Source organism: Myxocyprinus asiaticus, chromosome 4, assembly GCF_019703515.2.
Source record: "Myxocyprinus asiaticus isolate MX2 ecotype Aquarium Trade chromosome 4, UBuf_Myxa_2, whole genome shotgun sequence".
NCBI classification, from domain to species: Eukaryota; Metazoa; Chordata; class Actinopteri; order Cypriniformes; family Catostomidae; genus Myxocyprinus; species Myxocyprinus asiaticus.
In genome coordinates this window covers 9,367,990-9,386,550 of record NC_059347.1, presented here as the reverse complement: position 1 = coordinate 9,386,550, position 18,561 = coordinate 9,367,990, and the positions used below count along the sequence as shown (strand labels likewise).

The 18,561-nt window shown below is 38.7% G+C and overlaps 1 protein-coding gene across 1 annotated transcript; it reads left to right on the top strand.

The window, feature by feature from the left end:
* Window positions 1-962: 962 nt before the first annotated feature.
* Window positions 963-18,212, top strand: LOC127437317 (phosphoserine aminotransferase-like). The gene is made up of 9 exons (XM_051692164.1): window positions 963-1,151; window positions 7,872-7,932; window positions 8,021-8,090; window positions 8,187-8,392; window positions 8,795-8,967; window positions 11,062-11,231; window positions 16,641-16,769; window positions 17,324-17,461; window positions 17,732-18,212. Exons 1-9 carry the CDS (start codon window positions 1,095-1,097, stop codon window positions 17,832-17,834), a joined length of 1,107 nt encoding a protein of 368 aa, XP_051548124.1. The 5' UTR covers window positions 963-1,094; the 3' UTR covers window positions 17,835-18,212.
* The last annotated feature ends 349 nt before the right edge of the window (window positions 18,213-18,561 follow it).

Here is an 18,561-nt window from a genome sequence, read left to right as displayed (position 1 = left end):
CAGCAAGATGAGATGCAGCATGTATGGAAGATCATCCAGCGCGTTTACACAGGAAAACAATGGAAAAATAGGCCCCATTTTTTTTTTCATAAATTACAAACCCGAACCCTACTTAAAAAACTCACCTATCCTGACCCCGGCGGCTTCTAACGTGAACCGCTCTAAGAGTGCTGACAACAGCGTATTTGCACATGTACCCAGAAAAACATGTCACCCCTCAAGCATTTTTTTGCAGAGCTTTCCTACCGGGGCGGGCCAATGCATTTTGTGCCAAAGCAATTATAAATGACTATAGTCATGTCAACAAATGACCTAATGTTCATATAGTTAGTCATATAGTTTGACGAAGTTTAATAGTCATTCGATGATTGTGCCAAAGCGATTGAGAAAAACTGTAAGCGAGTATTCAGCTGGTCATGTGATTTTAAAATGGCAGCCCCAACGAGAGCGACCCTGCCCCATGTAGAATAAAACAGCTTTTATAAGGTTACTGATATGACTAGAGTCCTCATCTCATGTGAGTGCTCATGATTTTAAACATAGGTTTCACAGTTACAATTAATTTCTTTAGGAGTAAAACTATTTTATTGGGGGGGAAATTACTGAGTGCACCTTTAAGTGTTCCGCAGTTGAAATATAACTGAATAAGGAGTAAGAACCGGCCATATGCTATCCACATTTATGTCAACAATTGTCCTGTTTGCTTTTATGTTTATTTCTCCTAAATTATTGTTATAGTGAAATGACACATAATTAAGGTCTCCAAGCCTTCTGAGCAAAGAAAGAGCAACCTCAGAGCCTTAAAGTTTCTCTGAGATTAGAGTCTTTGGGTTTTGAAGTTCTCTGCTCTATGTTAACGCACGACCAATCACAGCAACGTCACATAACTAGTATCCAATCAAACAACCGAAAGCAGAAACGCTGGAAACCGAAAGCCAATCAAAACAAGCAGACACCTTGCACGTTATGTGTAATCATGTGTAGAGGGAATAATAGTGCGACTCTGCGGAATCAAATACAGGAAAGCAGGCCAAGAGAAGGAACATCCGAAAGGTTTAATACGTACGGTCATCTTAAACAATATTAATTCAAACATGGATAAGAAACAGACCATACATTTTGGAGCGGGACCGGCGAAACTTCCACAGTCGGTAAGTTCTTCCCAAACATTTAGAGTTTACAGTTGCTTGTTTGTTCACTGTAAAAGTTGATGCTATAGTTTTATTTACGTGTCAACGCGTTTGCAGAGTCGCGTGAACAATGATAGGTGTTAATGTCATTTTAATCAATAGAAGCCTTTGCTGCGAGTAACGATACACATCATCTATACGTTTCAAACCATAGTATGCATGCAAAATCTGCTTGTAAATATATTTTTGACCATGTAAAGTCCTTTTATTTTTTGGGATGCAGGCTGTAAGACTGCAATCAGAGGGAATACTGTTGAGTTTCGATGGTCTCTCAGTGATGCATGTGTGATGTTGCATCAGCCACAACTTGATTGGTATTCAGATGACTTTCCCCTATTGACTCAAGAGTGCCAAGGCTCTGAGATATCCAAATGTCAGTAAAAATGTTACTGTGGAATGCATGATGGCTTGCATCTTCTACGTTCAAATATATAATTGTTTTTATTTAGTTAAACCATCCATGCCATGTGCATTTAAATGTCAAAAGGAGGCTTTTGATTCAGTTGATTCAGTGTTTCTGCAGTGATTATTAATGCATGACTTTCCCACAGTTCATAACTTGCCAACAATTGTGTAAGAACCTGTTGTAGCCTGTAGATTAGAGTGTCGTTCTACATTACATAACCCATGGGGGTTTGAGTTGCAAATTCAGTGTCAGATTTGATTTTATTGTTTCATTCTTGTGTATGTGTCCTATTGTAAATGTATTTCATTGATTAAACCGATCATAAGACTTGTCCAATGACAAGTCCATCCTTTTATTTTGCTGTCTAGTTTACTGAACAACTGCTGTCAGTTTTTGTAGGTTTGAAGTTTTATGCTTTATGCTTTCGCCCGGGTTACTAGGATTCTACAGTTTGTACAGACTGTCACCACTACAAAGACTTTAATTCAAAAGCAAATTTGCTGCGAATCCACATTGATCAGGATTGCAAGCTACTTTGTTTTGTGTGGTTAACTTAAAGGTGCGCTCAGTATTTTTTTTACTTATTAAAAAACTTTTACTTCCAACGAAATGAAAACAAAATTTTAACTTATGTATAAAATCAGGAGCACTCACATAATATGAAGGCTACAGTCATAATATTAACCTTATAAAAGCTTGTTTAATTGTACATGGAGAGGGTCTCCTTATGGGGGCTGCCATGTTGTGTAGTGGTTGACCGATATATCGCCGAGGCCGATAAATCGGCCGATATTCAGAATTTTTTAATCATCGCCATCGGCCGATAAATTTTCCCCTTTGGCCAATTTGTTTCTTGAGGGTGCTGAGAATCGCCTGCTTGCATGTGAAGTGGCTGAGACATGTAAACGACGAATTACGGTTTTAGTTGTTACGTGCCATCGTGTTTTTACAATAATAGACCGGTGTGCAACACAGTCTCATTTAAACGGTCCACATATCAGAGCCGTGGCAGACGCGTTTGAGCTCATTATGTTAAAGTGCTCGTCTGTTTCATTCTCCCTCTCTCTCCTCAACAGTTCCCTGTAACTTTTAACTGACTTGTCTAATGATAAAAAGGCAAATATCAGTAAAACTAATATCATATACCTTCTGCAAATATGTGCATATCTCGTTTAAACAGATGTAATAAACCAACCTCACAAAACTTCAGCAGATCCAGCATCCTGTGGAGCACTCATAAATCTTCCTCTGAAGCACGTAATCTCAACATTAGATTCTTTTTTTTAAATAGTTAAAGTTTACAGTGCCAACACAAATATCTCTCATGCACCTGTCATTGACAAGTGCATGGAGAACAAATGAATGGCCAATCTTTGCGATTAATTTAGCCATCCGTTTATTTATTAAAGTTGCTTTTTCACACCACTAGGAGAAAAGCATCAGTGTGCTTTTTTTGGAACACTAATATAGCCCAATTCTATAAAATATATTTTGAAAAAATGCAGGCAAATTCCCTGTATTAAAGGTGCAATATGTAACATTTTTCATGTAATATTCACCTTTTTTTTTTTTTGCCAATGTGTGAACGGCTTGTAACGCAACTTAAAAAATGAGTCCTTCCCGGACATCCTAGGTTGCCTATTAAAGCCTGTAGACTGATTTTCATGAGAAGGGAGCGGGTCGCTTTTGCCGGGAAAATCCAAAGGATGTGACGTTTATGCGTGCTCCCAAGAGCCTTGCCTCAGTGCTTCTCTTCTGCTATTCAACAGCGACAACAAACTGCAACACTAGGTAATGTTATCTTAGAGATGGAATCCAGCAAACGTTCGGCTCCCAGCACAACACCGACTCCTACACAAACTCCTAGTCAGCCAAAAAAACATTTATCTACTGAATCCCGTCTGGCTAAGCGGGAACGTGATTGTGGTCAAGCGATGAGTGAACTTCGGCAGGGCCCTTCGTTCGGTTTTGGGGATCAAAACCGACCCTGAATTGGCGTTCTTCTTATTGGACAGGTAAGCTTACATAACTGCAAAGCATGTGAAATATAGTGACACAAGGATTGATCTGTGTAATTTTAGCTAACTTGATCTTGCCTGCTAACGCTGACGAATTGCAAGCTACCTTGCTTCGTAACTTTCAAATAATTTCAACGATCTTCGCTTTATACTAAATGTCAGGTTAATGTCAGTGTTAATCTGTAATTATTCAGCAAGGTAAACTACAATAACATATTAAATGAATGCTAGACAATGTTCAAGATAATGCAAAAAGCTCCATTCATTAGTGTAACGTAACTTGGTTATACAGAAAATATATACATTCTATTACTATAAAACAGTAGCGCATCGATATATCAAAATGACAGTTGTGATGGAATCACATCAATACTGAATTGTGTCAACATATTTATAATGTACAGTCTATTTTATAAACAGCTACTGTCACCATCCACCAAATTTAGCTAACAGCAATTGATAAAGCTGGCTAGCTAGCTAATGCCGACATAGGCTATCGTATAAATGCAGTCAATATATCATGCAAAGAAAAGTGATTATTTCAAACTACAGTCTCGCATAGTCAGACCTATATCCACACTTTGTTTTAGCCCTGTTCCAGCACTGGAGAGTCAAATATAATATACAGTCTCAAAGTTTGTAGTAAAACAATCATAACTGTGTAATTTTAATTATGCTACCTCATCTGTCAGCATTAGGCCGGTGAATCACGTTCAGCCTCTTTGTACGTTACGTCATTGTTTTGGTCGATGCTTGCTCGCGTCCCTATGGAGTGTTTGCACGAGCACGAGCAACATGTAGCTGGCTGCAGTTCACTTAACGGCCACAGGTGTCAATAATAACAAGGGTTTCTGAATCTTACATACTGCACCTTTAAATTAAATAAATTACCAAACGAATAAAGCATTCAATTAAACATAAATAACCAAATAAAATAATATAAAAAATAACCGTCTTTTGTAGACGAAAAAAGTCGGCTGAATGACATTCTCAGAATGTTCTACACTTTTTTTTACAAGACTATAAACTATCAGAACTATTTGTCCAATGCCGAGTTCACTTTCAGAAAACAAGCTTTTGAACATTTGAAAACGTTTAAATAGTTTAAAAGTTAAAAGTTTACCTTGGATCGCATTTGCTGAGCTTCTTCAGAAAATGTAAATTGCATTTATGACGCTAAAATTAATTTTAGATGACAATCAAGTTCAGTTGGTCGTTAAAAGTTGCTGGACAATTATGCAGGATATAATGCAGTTGTGATGTCGATGCGTTAGATTAGATGATTGTTGAAAATAGCCTATTGAATATCAGAAATGTATTATATATGTAAACCCTGATATTACACCGCATCAGTGTTTCTTTAATAGCTGTGCACACAACATATACACATGGATGGATGGTCCTTATACTAAGACTGAAAGTTTACCCCACTACTTGGTGCAGTTTTCCAGCTTGAACAGGGCCGTGACGATTCGCTTTCGGGTCGGAACCGGTGGCAACCTGCGATAGGCGCAACATCAGGACAAATAATACAGTCCTATCAGAAGGGCAACTGTTCCCTTTGATTGAAATTCCTCCTCTTCTGATTGCTTTTATTTGTGAAATTAAAATGACAGTAAGCTGTCTAATTTAATTTAATTGTCTCAATGCTCTCCCCATTTGACCAAAACTTCGGGGGGAAAAAGAATTAGGGACATCTGGGAGGCGAAAGGTATACAGTTAGCGATATACACACATTTCTGTATGGAAACGCCTTAAGGGCAGATTTCTTTTGCGATAAACCAAAACTTATGGGACAAAGTGTTTTTTTTTTTTAAGCATGACGATATCACGCACAACATTTTTATCGATAAAAGGCCATTTGAATGGAAACAGGCAGAAGACAGCAAATTTCGCAAAACATTTTTTACGCATTTTCACATTGTCGATAACAAAACAGCGTGAAAATGAATGGAAAATAGGTCACTGAAGCTGTTCAGTGAAGCTGTCTGCGTGACCTGCGGATAAGGTAAGGATTTCTTTTTTTTTTTTTTTTTTTTTGCTTTTTATGTTTGGAGAGGGGTCAACAAGGCCTATAGTGAAAAGAATACTATCCCCACTGTGAAGCATGGTGGTGGCTCACTGATGTTTTTGGAGTGTGTGAGCTCTAAAGGCATGGGGAATCTTGTGAAAATTGATGGCAAGATGAATGCAGCATGTTATCAGAAAATACTGGCAGACACTCTTGGACTTTCCAGCACAACAATGACCCTAACACAAGGCCAAGTTGACCCTCCAGTGGTTACAGCAGAAAAAGGTGAAGGTTCTGGAGTGGCCATCACAGTCTCCTGACCTTAATATCATCAAGCCACTCTGGGGAGATCTCAAATGTGTGGTTCATGCAAGACGACCAAAGACTTTGCATGACCTGGAGGCATTTTGCCAAGACGAATGGGCAGCTATACCACCTGCAAGAATTTGGGGCCTCATAGACAACTATTACAAAAGACTGCACGCTGTCATTGATGCTAAAGGGGGCAATACACAGTATTAAGAACTAAGGGTATGCAGACTTTTGTTGCCATGTTTTGTTTTATGATTGTGCCATTCTGTTATAACCTACAGTTGAATATGAATCCCATAAGAAATAAAAGAAATGTGTTTTGCCTGCTCACTCATGTTTTCTTTAAACATGGTACATATATTACCAATTCTCCAAGGGTATGCAAACTTTTGAGCACAACTGTAGATCTAGGACAATGGACCAACATATTTAAGATAGGGGGAACCAAATGTAGAAAGGTGTTTCTTCAACCTTGGGCACTTTTAGCACTTTGGACTTCTAGAAAGTCTTGTACATTTTTTTCAAATTCTCACTGATTTTTTATTTTATTTTATTTTTTAATCTATCTATGTGCCTACTATCAATGTCCAACATGCATCACTTGGAGATCTTTTTTATTTTTTTTTTCCTGAAAGTCATTGAAATTCCCACCACAGGGTCATTTCCAGCACATCTGTTTATAATTCTGTGGTGGAAAGGACGGTGATGGCAGTGACGTTTTTAACATTTGTGCAATACAAATAACCGATTCATTTGTCTTGCTAAGGCTAATTTAATAGCTAATATTTATGTATCCCAAAAAATTTATATTTTCACACTTTTTGCATCATTTGGCAAGATTACAGCTTGATTGGAAATGACGCCCAATAAACATATTCTACTCACAAGTACCTTGATTTTTCTTTGATTTATTCAAATATCACTTGTCTTATTTTCCCCCTCAAATATGACATTTTTATTGACTTGTAAACAAGTACATTAACTTTAAAAAAAAAATGTATTGGGGGGAAATTGTTTGACATGTTGGTAATGACGCCACAAACGATGGAACTGTCATTTATTTTTTGAGAAACTGATAAAAATTTGGTTAAACAAATATTTAAATGTTACGTTTATTTCACTTTGTGTAGATTATCATAGTTTTAAACGTAATAATTTGTTCATAATGGATTTTCATCCTTTACTAACACTTTCTCACCCTCATGCGATCCCAGATGTGTATGAATTTCTTTCTTCTGCAAAACACAAATGAGGGTTTTTAGAAGAATATCTCAGCTCTGTAGGTCCATACAATGAAAGTGAATGGTGACCAGAACTTTGAATCTTTAATAATCACATAACGCTTAAAGATTCCAGTGGTTAAATCTGTGTCTTTTTAAAGTGATATGATAGGTGTGGATTAGAAAAGGTCAGTATTTAAGTTCTTTTTTCTATAAGTCTCCACTTTTGACCAGCCCAGACCAGTAGGTGGCGATATGCACGAAGAATGTGAATCGGCAAAAAAACAAAAGAAGAAGAATGTAGAAGTGAAAGTGGAGATTTATAGCAAAGAGGACTTAAATATTGATCTTTTTCTCACCCACATTTGTCATATCACTTCAGAAGATATGGATTTAGCCACTGGAGTCTTATGGATTGCTTTTATGCTGACTTTGTGATTATGGGAGATTTGTATGGACCAACAGAGCTGAGATATTCTTCTAAAAATCTTAATTTGTGTTCTGCAGAAGAAAGAAAGTCATACACATCTGGGATGGCATGAGGGCGAGTAAATGATGAGAGAATTTTCATTCATCGGTGAACGATCCCTTTAATAAAATCTGACCTGTTCTTTATACTGGATCATCTGGATTTTTGATGAAGCACACCACTATTTTGGATGCCAATACAAACAATGACGGACAGTTTTTTCAATGCATATTTTCCATTCTTAGGTTTTATTCCAAGCACAAAAAGAGCTACTGGATTATAGTGGCATTGGAATAAGCGTTCTTGGTAAGGATCTGCATTTTTAAATTTTGTAGATTTGTTTGTGTAATCCAGTGTTTTTGTGTGGTAATTTTTTTTTCCATGTCATACCCAGAAATGAGCCACAGATCGTCCGATTTCACCAAGATTTTGAACACTGCTGAAAATCTCCTGCGTGAACTTTTGTGAGTATTCAAGGTTCATGAAACAGATCTTTCTTAAACGCCAATGGACAGATATTTTTCACTTACTTATTCCTTATTTCTGTTCATTCTGTTCAGGAATGTACCTAAAAACTATAAGATACTGTTCCTGCAAGGTGGTGGCTCGGGACAGTTCAGCGCTGTTCCGCTAAATCTAATTAGTCTGAAGGAGGACAGGTGTGCTGATTATCTGGTCACAGGTGCATGGTCTGCCAAGGCAGCCAAAGAGGCAGAGAAGTATGGAAAAGTGAATGTGATCCATCCAAAACTGGAAAGTTACACCAGTGAGTCATTAGCATATTCCAAGCATTAAAAATAAAATAAAAAATGACTGATGTTAGAGGGTAGCGGTGCATTTACTGCATTTAGAAAAGAACCTGAAAAAGAAAATTCACTTGTTAACTGAACTGTATGAGCTCACGCATGGTGGGACTTATTTTAAGAATGCACTCAAATCATGGCTATTAACAGTGATTATATCGACTTTTCAGGTTAGGTGGTGGATTTTTCCATTCACTTCAATTCTACTGGTTGATTATGCTTTAAAAAAATGTCATTAATTTTATATTGCCGTTATATCGGCCATCAGCCACCCTGCTCTCTAGATATCTCATTAAAAATAGAGATTAAAAGTCTCTTTTCATTGCAGTATGTTGTTGTGAACATCTTTGATCCTCCTTTCTCAGAGATTCCTGAAAGTAGCACTTGGTCGTTGAATCCTTCAGCATCATACGTCTACTACTGCTGCAACGAAACTGTGCATGGCGTTGAGTTTAACTTCATCCCTGACACTAAAGGAGTGCTTCTCGTCTGTGATATGTCATCCAACTTCCTCTCGCAGCCAGTAGATGTGTCAAAGGTTGGTGAAATTTCTTCAGCTAATCATGTGTGTATTTCTAAGTTTTCACCATCTTTATCAGAAAAGTGGTCATATCATGTGGATTTAAATGTACTTGATCATTTTAGAGGTCATTGTACTAGGACAACCATAAACAGTAACTCCTCTTCAGTGGAAAAAAGACAAATTTTTGAAACTAAACTGCTCCTTCTGACCTTCCCCAACTTTCTGACATCACACATGTAAATACATTTGAACACGTGACAAACACCCACATTTACACGTCGACAACGCCTGTTAAGTGTTCGGAAGCTTGAGCCGCTTAGTCATGGTGACTAACAAACAAAGGGAAATGAGGGAAAGTTTGTCAACATTGAGCTGTTTCATGGCTGTGTGTAGCACCTGCCGCTCTGCATATACTTCTGAAGGATCCTGTTACAAACAAGTGGCTGAAGTTTATTTTTAACAAGGTCTCTGATTATTTCAGTCTGATCTTGAGCCGGGTGCCACATTAGCTGATTTTATTTCCAATGATTTTCAGGTGTGAGCTTCATTAATATAATCACCAGGCCAGACGGAGGTAGACGATGCACGCATTAGCGTCTCTTAGTGGGATGTCGTTAATCACTTGACCGTCAGGATTCTCTGCTGAGTTAATAGTTCCAGCAACGGAAGAGCACACCAAAATTGATCAGTCTGTCGCCGAGGCAGGCTCTTTTGTTCTCGTCAAGTGACCAATGAGTTTCTCTTTTTACTGAAGAACGGACAAAACTTCAAGCTGAACTGAATGTTTTATCGCACTCAGCTGCATATCATCACAAACGCTGATTGTAATCCATAGTGATTCTGTCTCCAAGCATTTTTCCCTGTAATTCATCATCAAAACGTGGATATAGCCTTTTGGCAACTATATTTGATATAGTTGCACGTTTAAAGTGCGAGCTATTAAAGCATTCCTGAGGTAATTTTAGCATGATCACTTCTCTTGTGTGGATAGCAGCAGAACAGACGTAGGCTGGCGTCAGCAACTTTATGACAGAAATAAACGTGGCTTCACTCTTTCAGAGTGTATGTTTGTGTGCTTGTGTGCGTGCACAAGAGGGAGAGAGACAGAGCTCCATAACCGTGAATGTACTTTTCAATGCAGAAATAATGCAAAAGCAACTAATGACAAACAAAAATAACCGCAATGGAAATTTTACAACTACTCATCCGTGTGTAGGATAATGTTAATTTGCAGAGCAGCCACTGACTGGAACATGCATTCTGTACCATGCGGTCATGTTTTGCATAACCGTGACATAAATGATACTCAAATATTTGTACCCGTTGACACATTTTTACAAGTATATAATTTTAACCGGTATATCGATGAGCTAAGTCTACGAAATGAAGAAAATGCAACATTGTAACTATTTTAGCCCCTATTACGAAACATATCAAACAAGCTACAGGTCTGAAAACATCCTAAATCACCCTGTTGCAATTGTTTATGGTCATGCAGTACTCCTGTAGTTATTTTGGCGAGTTCCACTTGAGTTGGTATGTTTATCACTCCTCCACCATTTTGTATCGGCAAGTGACCGACTGAAGAGAGCTAGATTTCAGCTAAATGGTCTGCATGTGTGACACCTTAGGCCAAAAAAAGATGTGTTTGGAGTGCTAGTGAGACGCTGGTTTTAGCTGTTTAAAAAAGAAATAATAAAAAATATATGATTTGACCCCTATAATAGAAAACCTTACAAAAAAATCTAGAGTTCTGGCAAACTAGCCACAAATTTGCCACTCATTATTTTCACATGCAAATGAGCTTGTGATTCACCGGTAGAAGTGGTGAACCTGCAGCAAATCTTTGGCAACAATGGACAAATTGCCACAAGTTTGCCGCAAAGCTCATTTGCATGTGAAAATGGTCAGTGGCAAATTTTTGGCAAGTTTCGGGCAAATTTGCCATAAACTCTGGATTTTTGTAAGGGAGCTTAATAGTTAAAATAACTTGCTAATAAAGATAAACTATTTAAAAAAAATTATACTGTTACAGGGATCTCGGAATGTTCTGAAAATTATTTAGCCTAATTGGCTGATTTTAAGGTTGTGCATTTTTCATTTCCACAGTTTGGTGTGATATTTGCTGGTGCACAGAAGAATGTTGGTTGTGCTGGTGTGACAGTTGTAATTGTAAGAGAGGATTTGTTGGGCAAAGCTTTGAAGGAATGCCCAATAATACTGGACTACCAGGTGCAGGCTGGCAATAACTCACTCTACAACACTCCTCCATGCTTCAGGTATTTATTTTTCTTGTTAATCGTGTATCTCAGTGTTGGGGAGTACCATAGTTAAAGTTGCATAACCACTAACTTGACTATATTTTTAGTAGCTTAGGGTTAGGGTGTTAAGTTATTTTCACAATACTGTAGCCTATCCAGTAACAAGCTCCTTTTTCCAGCGGGTAGAGCTGTAGTGTCATAAAACACGGCATTTGTCACATTGTATATTGCGAATGCAGCAGTGGAGCAGAGGGGTAATCAAACGCGTTCACTTAAACCATCCTCTCTCTCATGCATAGGCGTAGATTTAGGTAGGGATGGTGGACATGTCCCTACCAACTTTCAAAAAATCGGAAATGTCCCAACCAATATTTGGGCAATTTTACCACTTAGAAAATATTTTAATTTTATACTACATTTCATTTTCATTTTATTGACTATTAAAGTTTCTCAGCATTGTTATTCATGTGTAAATTATTGTCGAACCTCTTTTAAAGCAGCGCTTAAATGGTGTTGTCAAGTGGCATCTGTTATTTTTCTCTGCTATTGAGGTTGCACCAATCACAGTTGTTTGTGATAACTGCAAATAATTTTCTGGAGATTACACCGGCAGATTTGTTTTGTATCTTAGGTCCAATTCTTGAAATTAATAGATTTTAACAAGCATACTTTCCATATACACATTTTCTGTCAAAGTAAAAAAACGTCCTGAGTTTTGCATGCAACCCAATGGAGGATTCTGCTTTTACGGCTGGTAAATGCCCTCTTGAGGAAGACATCTTTGAATTTGAACGACTGTGCCAGATAAGGGGGTCGATTAATGAAAATGCATTTTCAGATTGTCTTAATTGTGTGTGTAAATGCATTTGAGGAAAATTACATGTCTCTCCATATTGCCATCACATTGTCCAACAAGTTTAGCGCATATCGCATTTTTCTTACATATTGAGCTGCCCTAGTGGTCAGTTCTAAACCTGTTTATTATTTAGAAAAAAATGTTAATATTTAATATGGTAGGGCAGAGAAATTGGAAATGGGACTTTTTATATGAGAAAATAATGTTATTTTGCCTGTATTACCAGACTGACTTTCTTGCATTTTCTTAATACCAAATATATGCATTTTATCCCTGTTGCAACATGTCCCTACCAACTTTCAAAACTTGCTCTCATGTAGCGCTGGGACAACCAAATGAGTTAATCGGTTGTTTCAGTAAATTAACCGATTAAAATATATGATTCCTTTTATATTTGGCATTGGGCACTCCAGTTCATTTTAGTGAGTCTGTTCTTTTGGTGGTTCATGTAAATAAACTAATTCGCATAGACGATTCATTTAGTCACCTGAGCCCTGTGTAGCTTTATAGGGACTTTGCCTTCTTTTTACACTAAAGTGAAATATTTAGTGGATTACTGCTGTTTATCACTATATTTCGATTCAGTTATAAAATGGGGTGTTTCTAGTTTATGATTGTATATTAAGTATACATTTATGTTCAGTTTACTGTTACATTATTTGTTTAACCCTTTATAAAATTAACCATGGTTCCCTTTGAAGTCGGTCTCTTTGACGTTGCATCAGTAGCTGACAATATGGGAACTCCTCCCAGGAGTGACGATCTCTGAAGCCCTTATTGAATCAAATGTCATTGGCAGATGGTGCTTAACGCTCTGCCCTGCATGCGCATGTCATTGTGAGCAAATGTTTCTCTTCAGAGTCACAATTTCATCTCTCGTATTCTGCTAAACCTGACTCATCGCTTCATCATCTGAGCTAGTACACCTAAATAGCGAGTGGATTATTTTCTTCAACCTGTTTTGCTTCCAACGATCCTTTACACTTCCATGTTTTACATTTGTGTATCTAATGTGTGTGTTTCTTCTAGAAAAGAAACTAAAAAAGCCTTTTGCTTAACAACATCCTTTTCAAGGTGGAATTTCACAAATGTTGCCCTCTGTGTGAGCGATTTATATCCCTCTTTCCAATGAGCATGAGCGCTGCCTGGTCTGCCTGGGTCAAGCCCACGGGGAAGTCCCCCTCGTTGAGACTGACTGCGCATGAGCGCATGAAACACAAGATGCTTTGCTCTTTACTGACTTTCATTCTGAAAGCCGACCCCGGTCCCCCCCCAGAGCACGGAGATTTTGAGGATGATTTGTCGCTTGTTCAGGTCTCGTGTCCCTCCTCTATTACAAGAGGGTTCACCTGTTTGGTTTGCCCTTGACGATCTGCATCAAGCAGATCTGCCAAGCAGACCTAATGAAGGACATGGACTAAAGCGGCCCGGACCTTCAAAGAGCTGCACCGTGCCACAAACCTGGCGCTCCGGGCTTCCAAGATCACTGCCCAGGCTATTTACAGATATATGGGAAGCCTAGTGTGTGTTGAGCATAAGTTCAACAAGAGCTGATTAAAGATACGTGACAAGGCCTTTCTGCTTGACGCTCCAGCGATGAATTTCTGGCTCTCATCCTAGCGGAAAACCTCCTTCTAGGTGGGGCAAGCATTCCTGATGGTCTGAGGGCCTGGAAGCGGGGACTAAAGCCTACGGAACAGTCTGGGATGCCCTGTGCGACAGTCGTCCTGTCTTCGGCACTTGGACAGGTGCTTGAACGACGTAACACAAATTGCCTAGAACTCCTTGCAGTCCTCTTGGCTCTGAAAGCTTTTTGGACAGACGTGCAAGGTTTTCACATTTTGATCTACACAGACAGCACTGCGGTTGTGGCTTACATAAATCACCAGGGAGGAGTTTGTATGCACCCAACATCGAATTCTCCTCTGAAACGAGTCTCATCTCCTGTCACTAGGTGCGATAAACATCCCCGGTCACCTGTACTGTGGGGCAGACTTGCTCTTGCGTCAGGGAGTCAGAACAGGGGAATAGAGACTTCTTCCTCAGACAGTTCAGAGGATTTGGAAAGTATTTGGGGAAGCCGAGGTGTACCTTTTTGTCTTTTTGGAAGACAATGAAACTGTGCAGTTGGTTGCGCTGGAGTGGTCCAACCACCCTTGGTTTTTGGAGCTGGTAGAACTGTTGGATGCTACCTCGTGGGAAATTCCCTTAAGGAGGAATCTCTCGCAAGCTCAAGGCACGATCTGGCATCCCCAGTCGGCACTGTAAAAACATTATGTCTGGACCCTGAATGGGGCTTGTGTGACACTCAGGGTTTGTTGCAGCCAGTGCTCCACCATACTGCAGGCTAGAGCCCTCTCGATTAGGTGGTTCTGAAGTGGTGCCTTTTCGCTGACTGGTGTTTCTCCCAAGGTTAGGATCTAGCATTTTGCCCTGTGCAGACGGTGCTCCGCTTTTTGCAAGAGCATTTGGATGCTGGACTATTTCCATCCATTCGCAAAGTGTATGTTGCTGCCATAGTGACAGGGCACGACCCTCTGTTTGGTTTGTCAGTGGGCAAACACCCTTTGGTCAGTACGTTTTTGTGAGGAGCTAGACAGTTGAAGCCCTCCTGCCCCTCTACCATCCTGGTCTGGGACTTCATGCTTATGGGTTCCCCTTTTGAGCCATTAGATGCAGTAAGCTTGTGCATACTCTCCTTAAAGACTGTGCTCCTACCCGCTTTGGCTTCAGTCAAACGTGTTGGGGACCTTCAGGCCTTGTCGGTCAAAGACTCTTGCTTAGAGATTGGATTGCGATTGTCTGAAGTCGTTTTCAAGCCTAGGCAAGGTTATATATATATACAGGTGCATCTCAATAAATTAGAATGTCATGGAAAAGTTCATTTATTTCAGTAATTCAACTCAAATTGTGAAACTCGTGTATTAAATAAATTCAATGCACACAGACTGAAGTAGTTTAAGTCTCTGGTTCTTTTAATTGTGATGATTTTGGCTCACATTTAACAAAAACCCACCAATTCACTATCTCAAAAAATTAGAATACATCATAAGACCAATAAAAAAAAACATTTTTAGTGAATTGTTGGCCTTCTGGAAAGTATGTTCATTTACTGTATATGTATTCAATACTTGGTAGGGGCTCCTTTTGCTTTAATTACTGCCTCAATTCGGCGTGGCATGGAGGTGATCAGTTTGTGGCACTGCTGAGGTGGTATGGAAGCCCAGGTTTCTTTGACAGTGGCTTTCAGCTCATCTGCATTTTTTGGTCTCTTGTTTCTCATTTTCCTCTTGACGATACCCCATAGATTCTCTATGGGGTTCAGGTCTGGTGAGTTTGCTGGCCAGTCAAGCACACCAACACCATGGTCATTTAACCAACTTTTGGTGCTTTTGGCAGTGTGGGCAGGTGCCAAATCCTGCTGGAAAATGAAATCAGCATCTTTAAAAAGCTGGTCAGCAGAAGGAAGCATGAAGTGCTCCAAAATTTCTTGGTAAACGGGTGCAGTGACTTTGGTTTTCAAAAAACACAATGGACCAACACCAGCAGATGACATTGCACCCCAAATCATCACAGACTGTGGAAACTTGACACTGGACTTCAAGCAACTTGGGCTATGAGCTTCTCCACCCTTCCTCCAGACTCTAGGACCTTGGTTTCCAAATGAAATACAAAACTTGCTCTCATCTGAAAAGAGGACTTTGGACCACTGGGCAACAGTCCAGTTCTTCTTCTCCTTAGCCCAGGTAAGACGCCTCTGACGTTGTCTGTGGTTCAGGAGTGGCTTAACAAGAGGAATACGACAACTTTAGCTAAATTCCTTGACATGTCTGTGTGTGGTGGCTCTTGATGCCTTGACCCCAGCCTCAGTCCATTCCTTGTGAAGTTCACCCAAATTCTTGAATCGATTTTGCTTGACAATCATAAGGCTGCGGTTCTCTCGGTTGGTTGTGCATCTTTTTCTTCCACACTTTTTCCTTCCACTCAACTTTCTGTTAACATGCTTGGATACAGCACTCTGTGAACAGCCAGCTTCTTTGGCAATGAATGTTTGTGGCTTACCCTCCTTGTGAAGGGTGTCAATGATTGTCTTCTGGACAACTGTCAGATCAGCAGTCTTCCCCATGATTGTGTAGCCTAGTGAACCAAACTGAGAGACCATTTTGAAGGCTCAGGAAACCTTTGCAGGTGTTTTGAGTTGATTAGCTGATTGGCATGTCACCATATTCTAATTTTTTGAGATAGTGAATTGGTGGGTTTTTGTTAAATGTGAGCCAAAATCATCACAATTAAAAGAACCAAAGACTTAAACTACTTCAGTCTGTGTGCACTGAATTTATTTAATACACGAGTTTCACAATTTGAGTTGAATTACTGAAATAAATGAACTTTTCCACGACATTCTAATTTATTGAGATGCACCTGTGTGTGTGTGTATATATATATATATATATATATTAGACCCATTTCTAAATAAGTTTTTCAATGCATTGAATTGAGTAGACTTCTTCAAAAATATTCCAATTTATATAAATATGTAGTAACAACTTTTACGTGTTTGTTTGTTACAGTATTTACATCATGGGTTTGGTTCTGGAGTGGATCAGGAACAGCGGAGGGGCAGATGCCATGGAACAACTAAACAAACAGAAATCTGCCATGATCTATGACATCATCAACAACTCCAATGGATTCTATTCGTTAGTGAGATTATCTGAACATCATAACGTGTTAGAGCCCAGTTTTAGACATTTTAAGACCAGAAGGAACAAAGCTACATTTTTTATATAGCTAATAGCCTTTAGTTTACATCACAGCCACAGATCATGATTTATAGCTTGGTGGTAAAAGGTGGAGGGACATTCTCATTCCAGAGAGCATTTTAGTTGACAAAAAATGTGGATACACCTCTGTGTGCAAGATAAGTCATAAATATATTTTGTTTGGAAGAATGACTACAGTTTTAAATGGGTATCTGCTAAAAGTTATTTTTGTCATTTTAGCAGTATACCAGCATATATGGTAGATGAACTCAAAGCTAACATTTCAAGAATTAAAATGAAATGTAACCTTTAAAAAAAACTAATGTAATGATGCTTGTGCATTTTATGATCCCCTGATTTCTTATCTTGGAATTATAGACAGTTACTGTTATTTTAATCTCTCGTCTAGCTGTAATGGTTTCACAAGCACTTTGATTGCTTTTGTCCCAATGCCATTTTTACACCCCCTTCATTGACTTTATTGATTTCAGTTGCCCTGTTGATGAGGCATGTCGAAGCCGTATGAACATTCCCTTCCGCATCGGAAAAAAGGAAGGAGACGAAAGCCTTGAAAAGCTATTCCTGGATGGTGCCTCAAAACTTGGAATGATTTCACTGAAAGGACACAGGTGTTGTGTGAAAATTAGGAAAATATTACACAACTATTTTTGTAATTCATGCTTTATAGGTATAGATCTTGGGGTTAACAGACTAACATTTTGTTGAGTGTTAATATTGCACAAACTACAAAGATTAACCCCTGATTACACATGATGTATCCATATACAAATTAAGAAATGTTGAATCTAGTGTCATATTACCATTTCTGTAACCACAAGTTTTTGCCTAGCTTTTTCAACTTTTTTGGCCTTTTTTTTTTTTTTTTTTTTCTTTCTCAGGTCTGTTGGTGGTATCCGAGTTTCCTTGTACAATGCAGTGACTGTTGAAGATGCGAAGGCTCTCGCCACATATATGGAAGAATTCCTAAGGAATCACCAGTAGCCTAAAGTCATTTAGGCTAGTAGTAGTTTTTTACTTATTTAGAAGTGTTTCTGGATTGTGGCATCATTAGGCTGAAGTGATACTAACAGCTATGCAGCAATAATTGCAACAAGTTGTAGCAGGGGAACGGAATCTAACAAGAAATCTAATCCTTTACTCTTCGATTCGAATTACAAATTGTTGTCATTTTTGCTTTGTGATCTTTTTTTTTTTTTACACAACTGAGCCTTTTATTCTAAATCTTGTGTGCCTTCATGCTTGTAAAAATTGTTATTCTATAACATTCCATGTTTTAAATGTTGCAAATGTGTATGTTATAAGTGAACGAATGGATAGAATGCTGTGATACAAGCAAAAGAAAATAAAACTACTATAATGCCCTAAAATCACTGCAATGGTTATTCTCAGATGTGGACAATATAGTCCTTTAAGCATGGGGACAATATTATGTATTTCATATAAACACACATTACATGGCCAAAATTATTGGGAAATTATAGGTGGGAATATCTGTGCAATTTCAATAATCTCTTGTAAAACTAATGAGTCTATGCAGTAACACAGCCTCCAAACTTGGGGCAAACCAAGATCCCAGGATGTGGGGCGTTACTGAGATGACACACTTTACCCAAAATTAGTAAATTGGTATACTGCAAGGATCAATGAGTTGGAATATTGTAGTTTAATCTGCATGCCTTTTCAGTACCATAGCATTGTGTGTATACAT

What these genes read in the sequence shown, in the direction of transcription:
- LOC127437317 (XM_051692164.1), top strand. Translation starts at nt 1,095, where the DNA reads ATGGATAAGAAACAGACCATACATTTTGGAGCGGGACCGGCGAAACTT. An exon ending in AGCCAGTAGATGTGTCAAAG is followed by an intron (nt 8,968 to 11,061) that starts GTTGGTGAAATT and finishes TCATTTCCACAG; the next exon opens with TTTGGTGTGATATTTGCTGG. An exon ending in AACTCCAATGGATTCTATTC is followed by an intron (nt 16,770 to 17,323) that starts GTTAGTGAGATT and finishes TATTGATTTCAG; the next exon opens with TTGCCCTGTTGATGAGGCAT.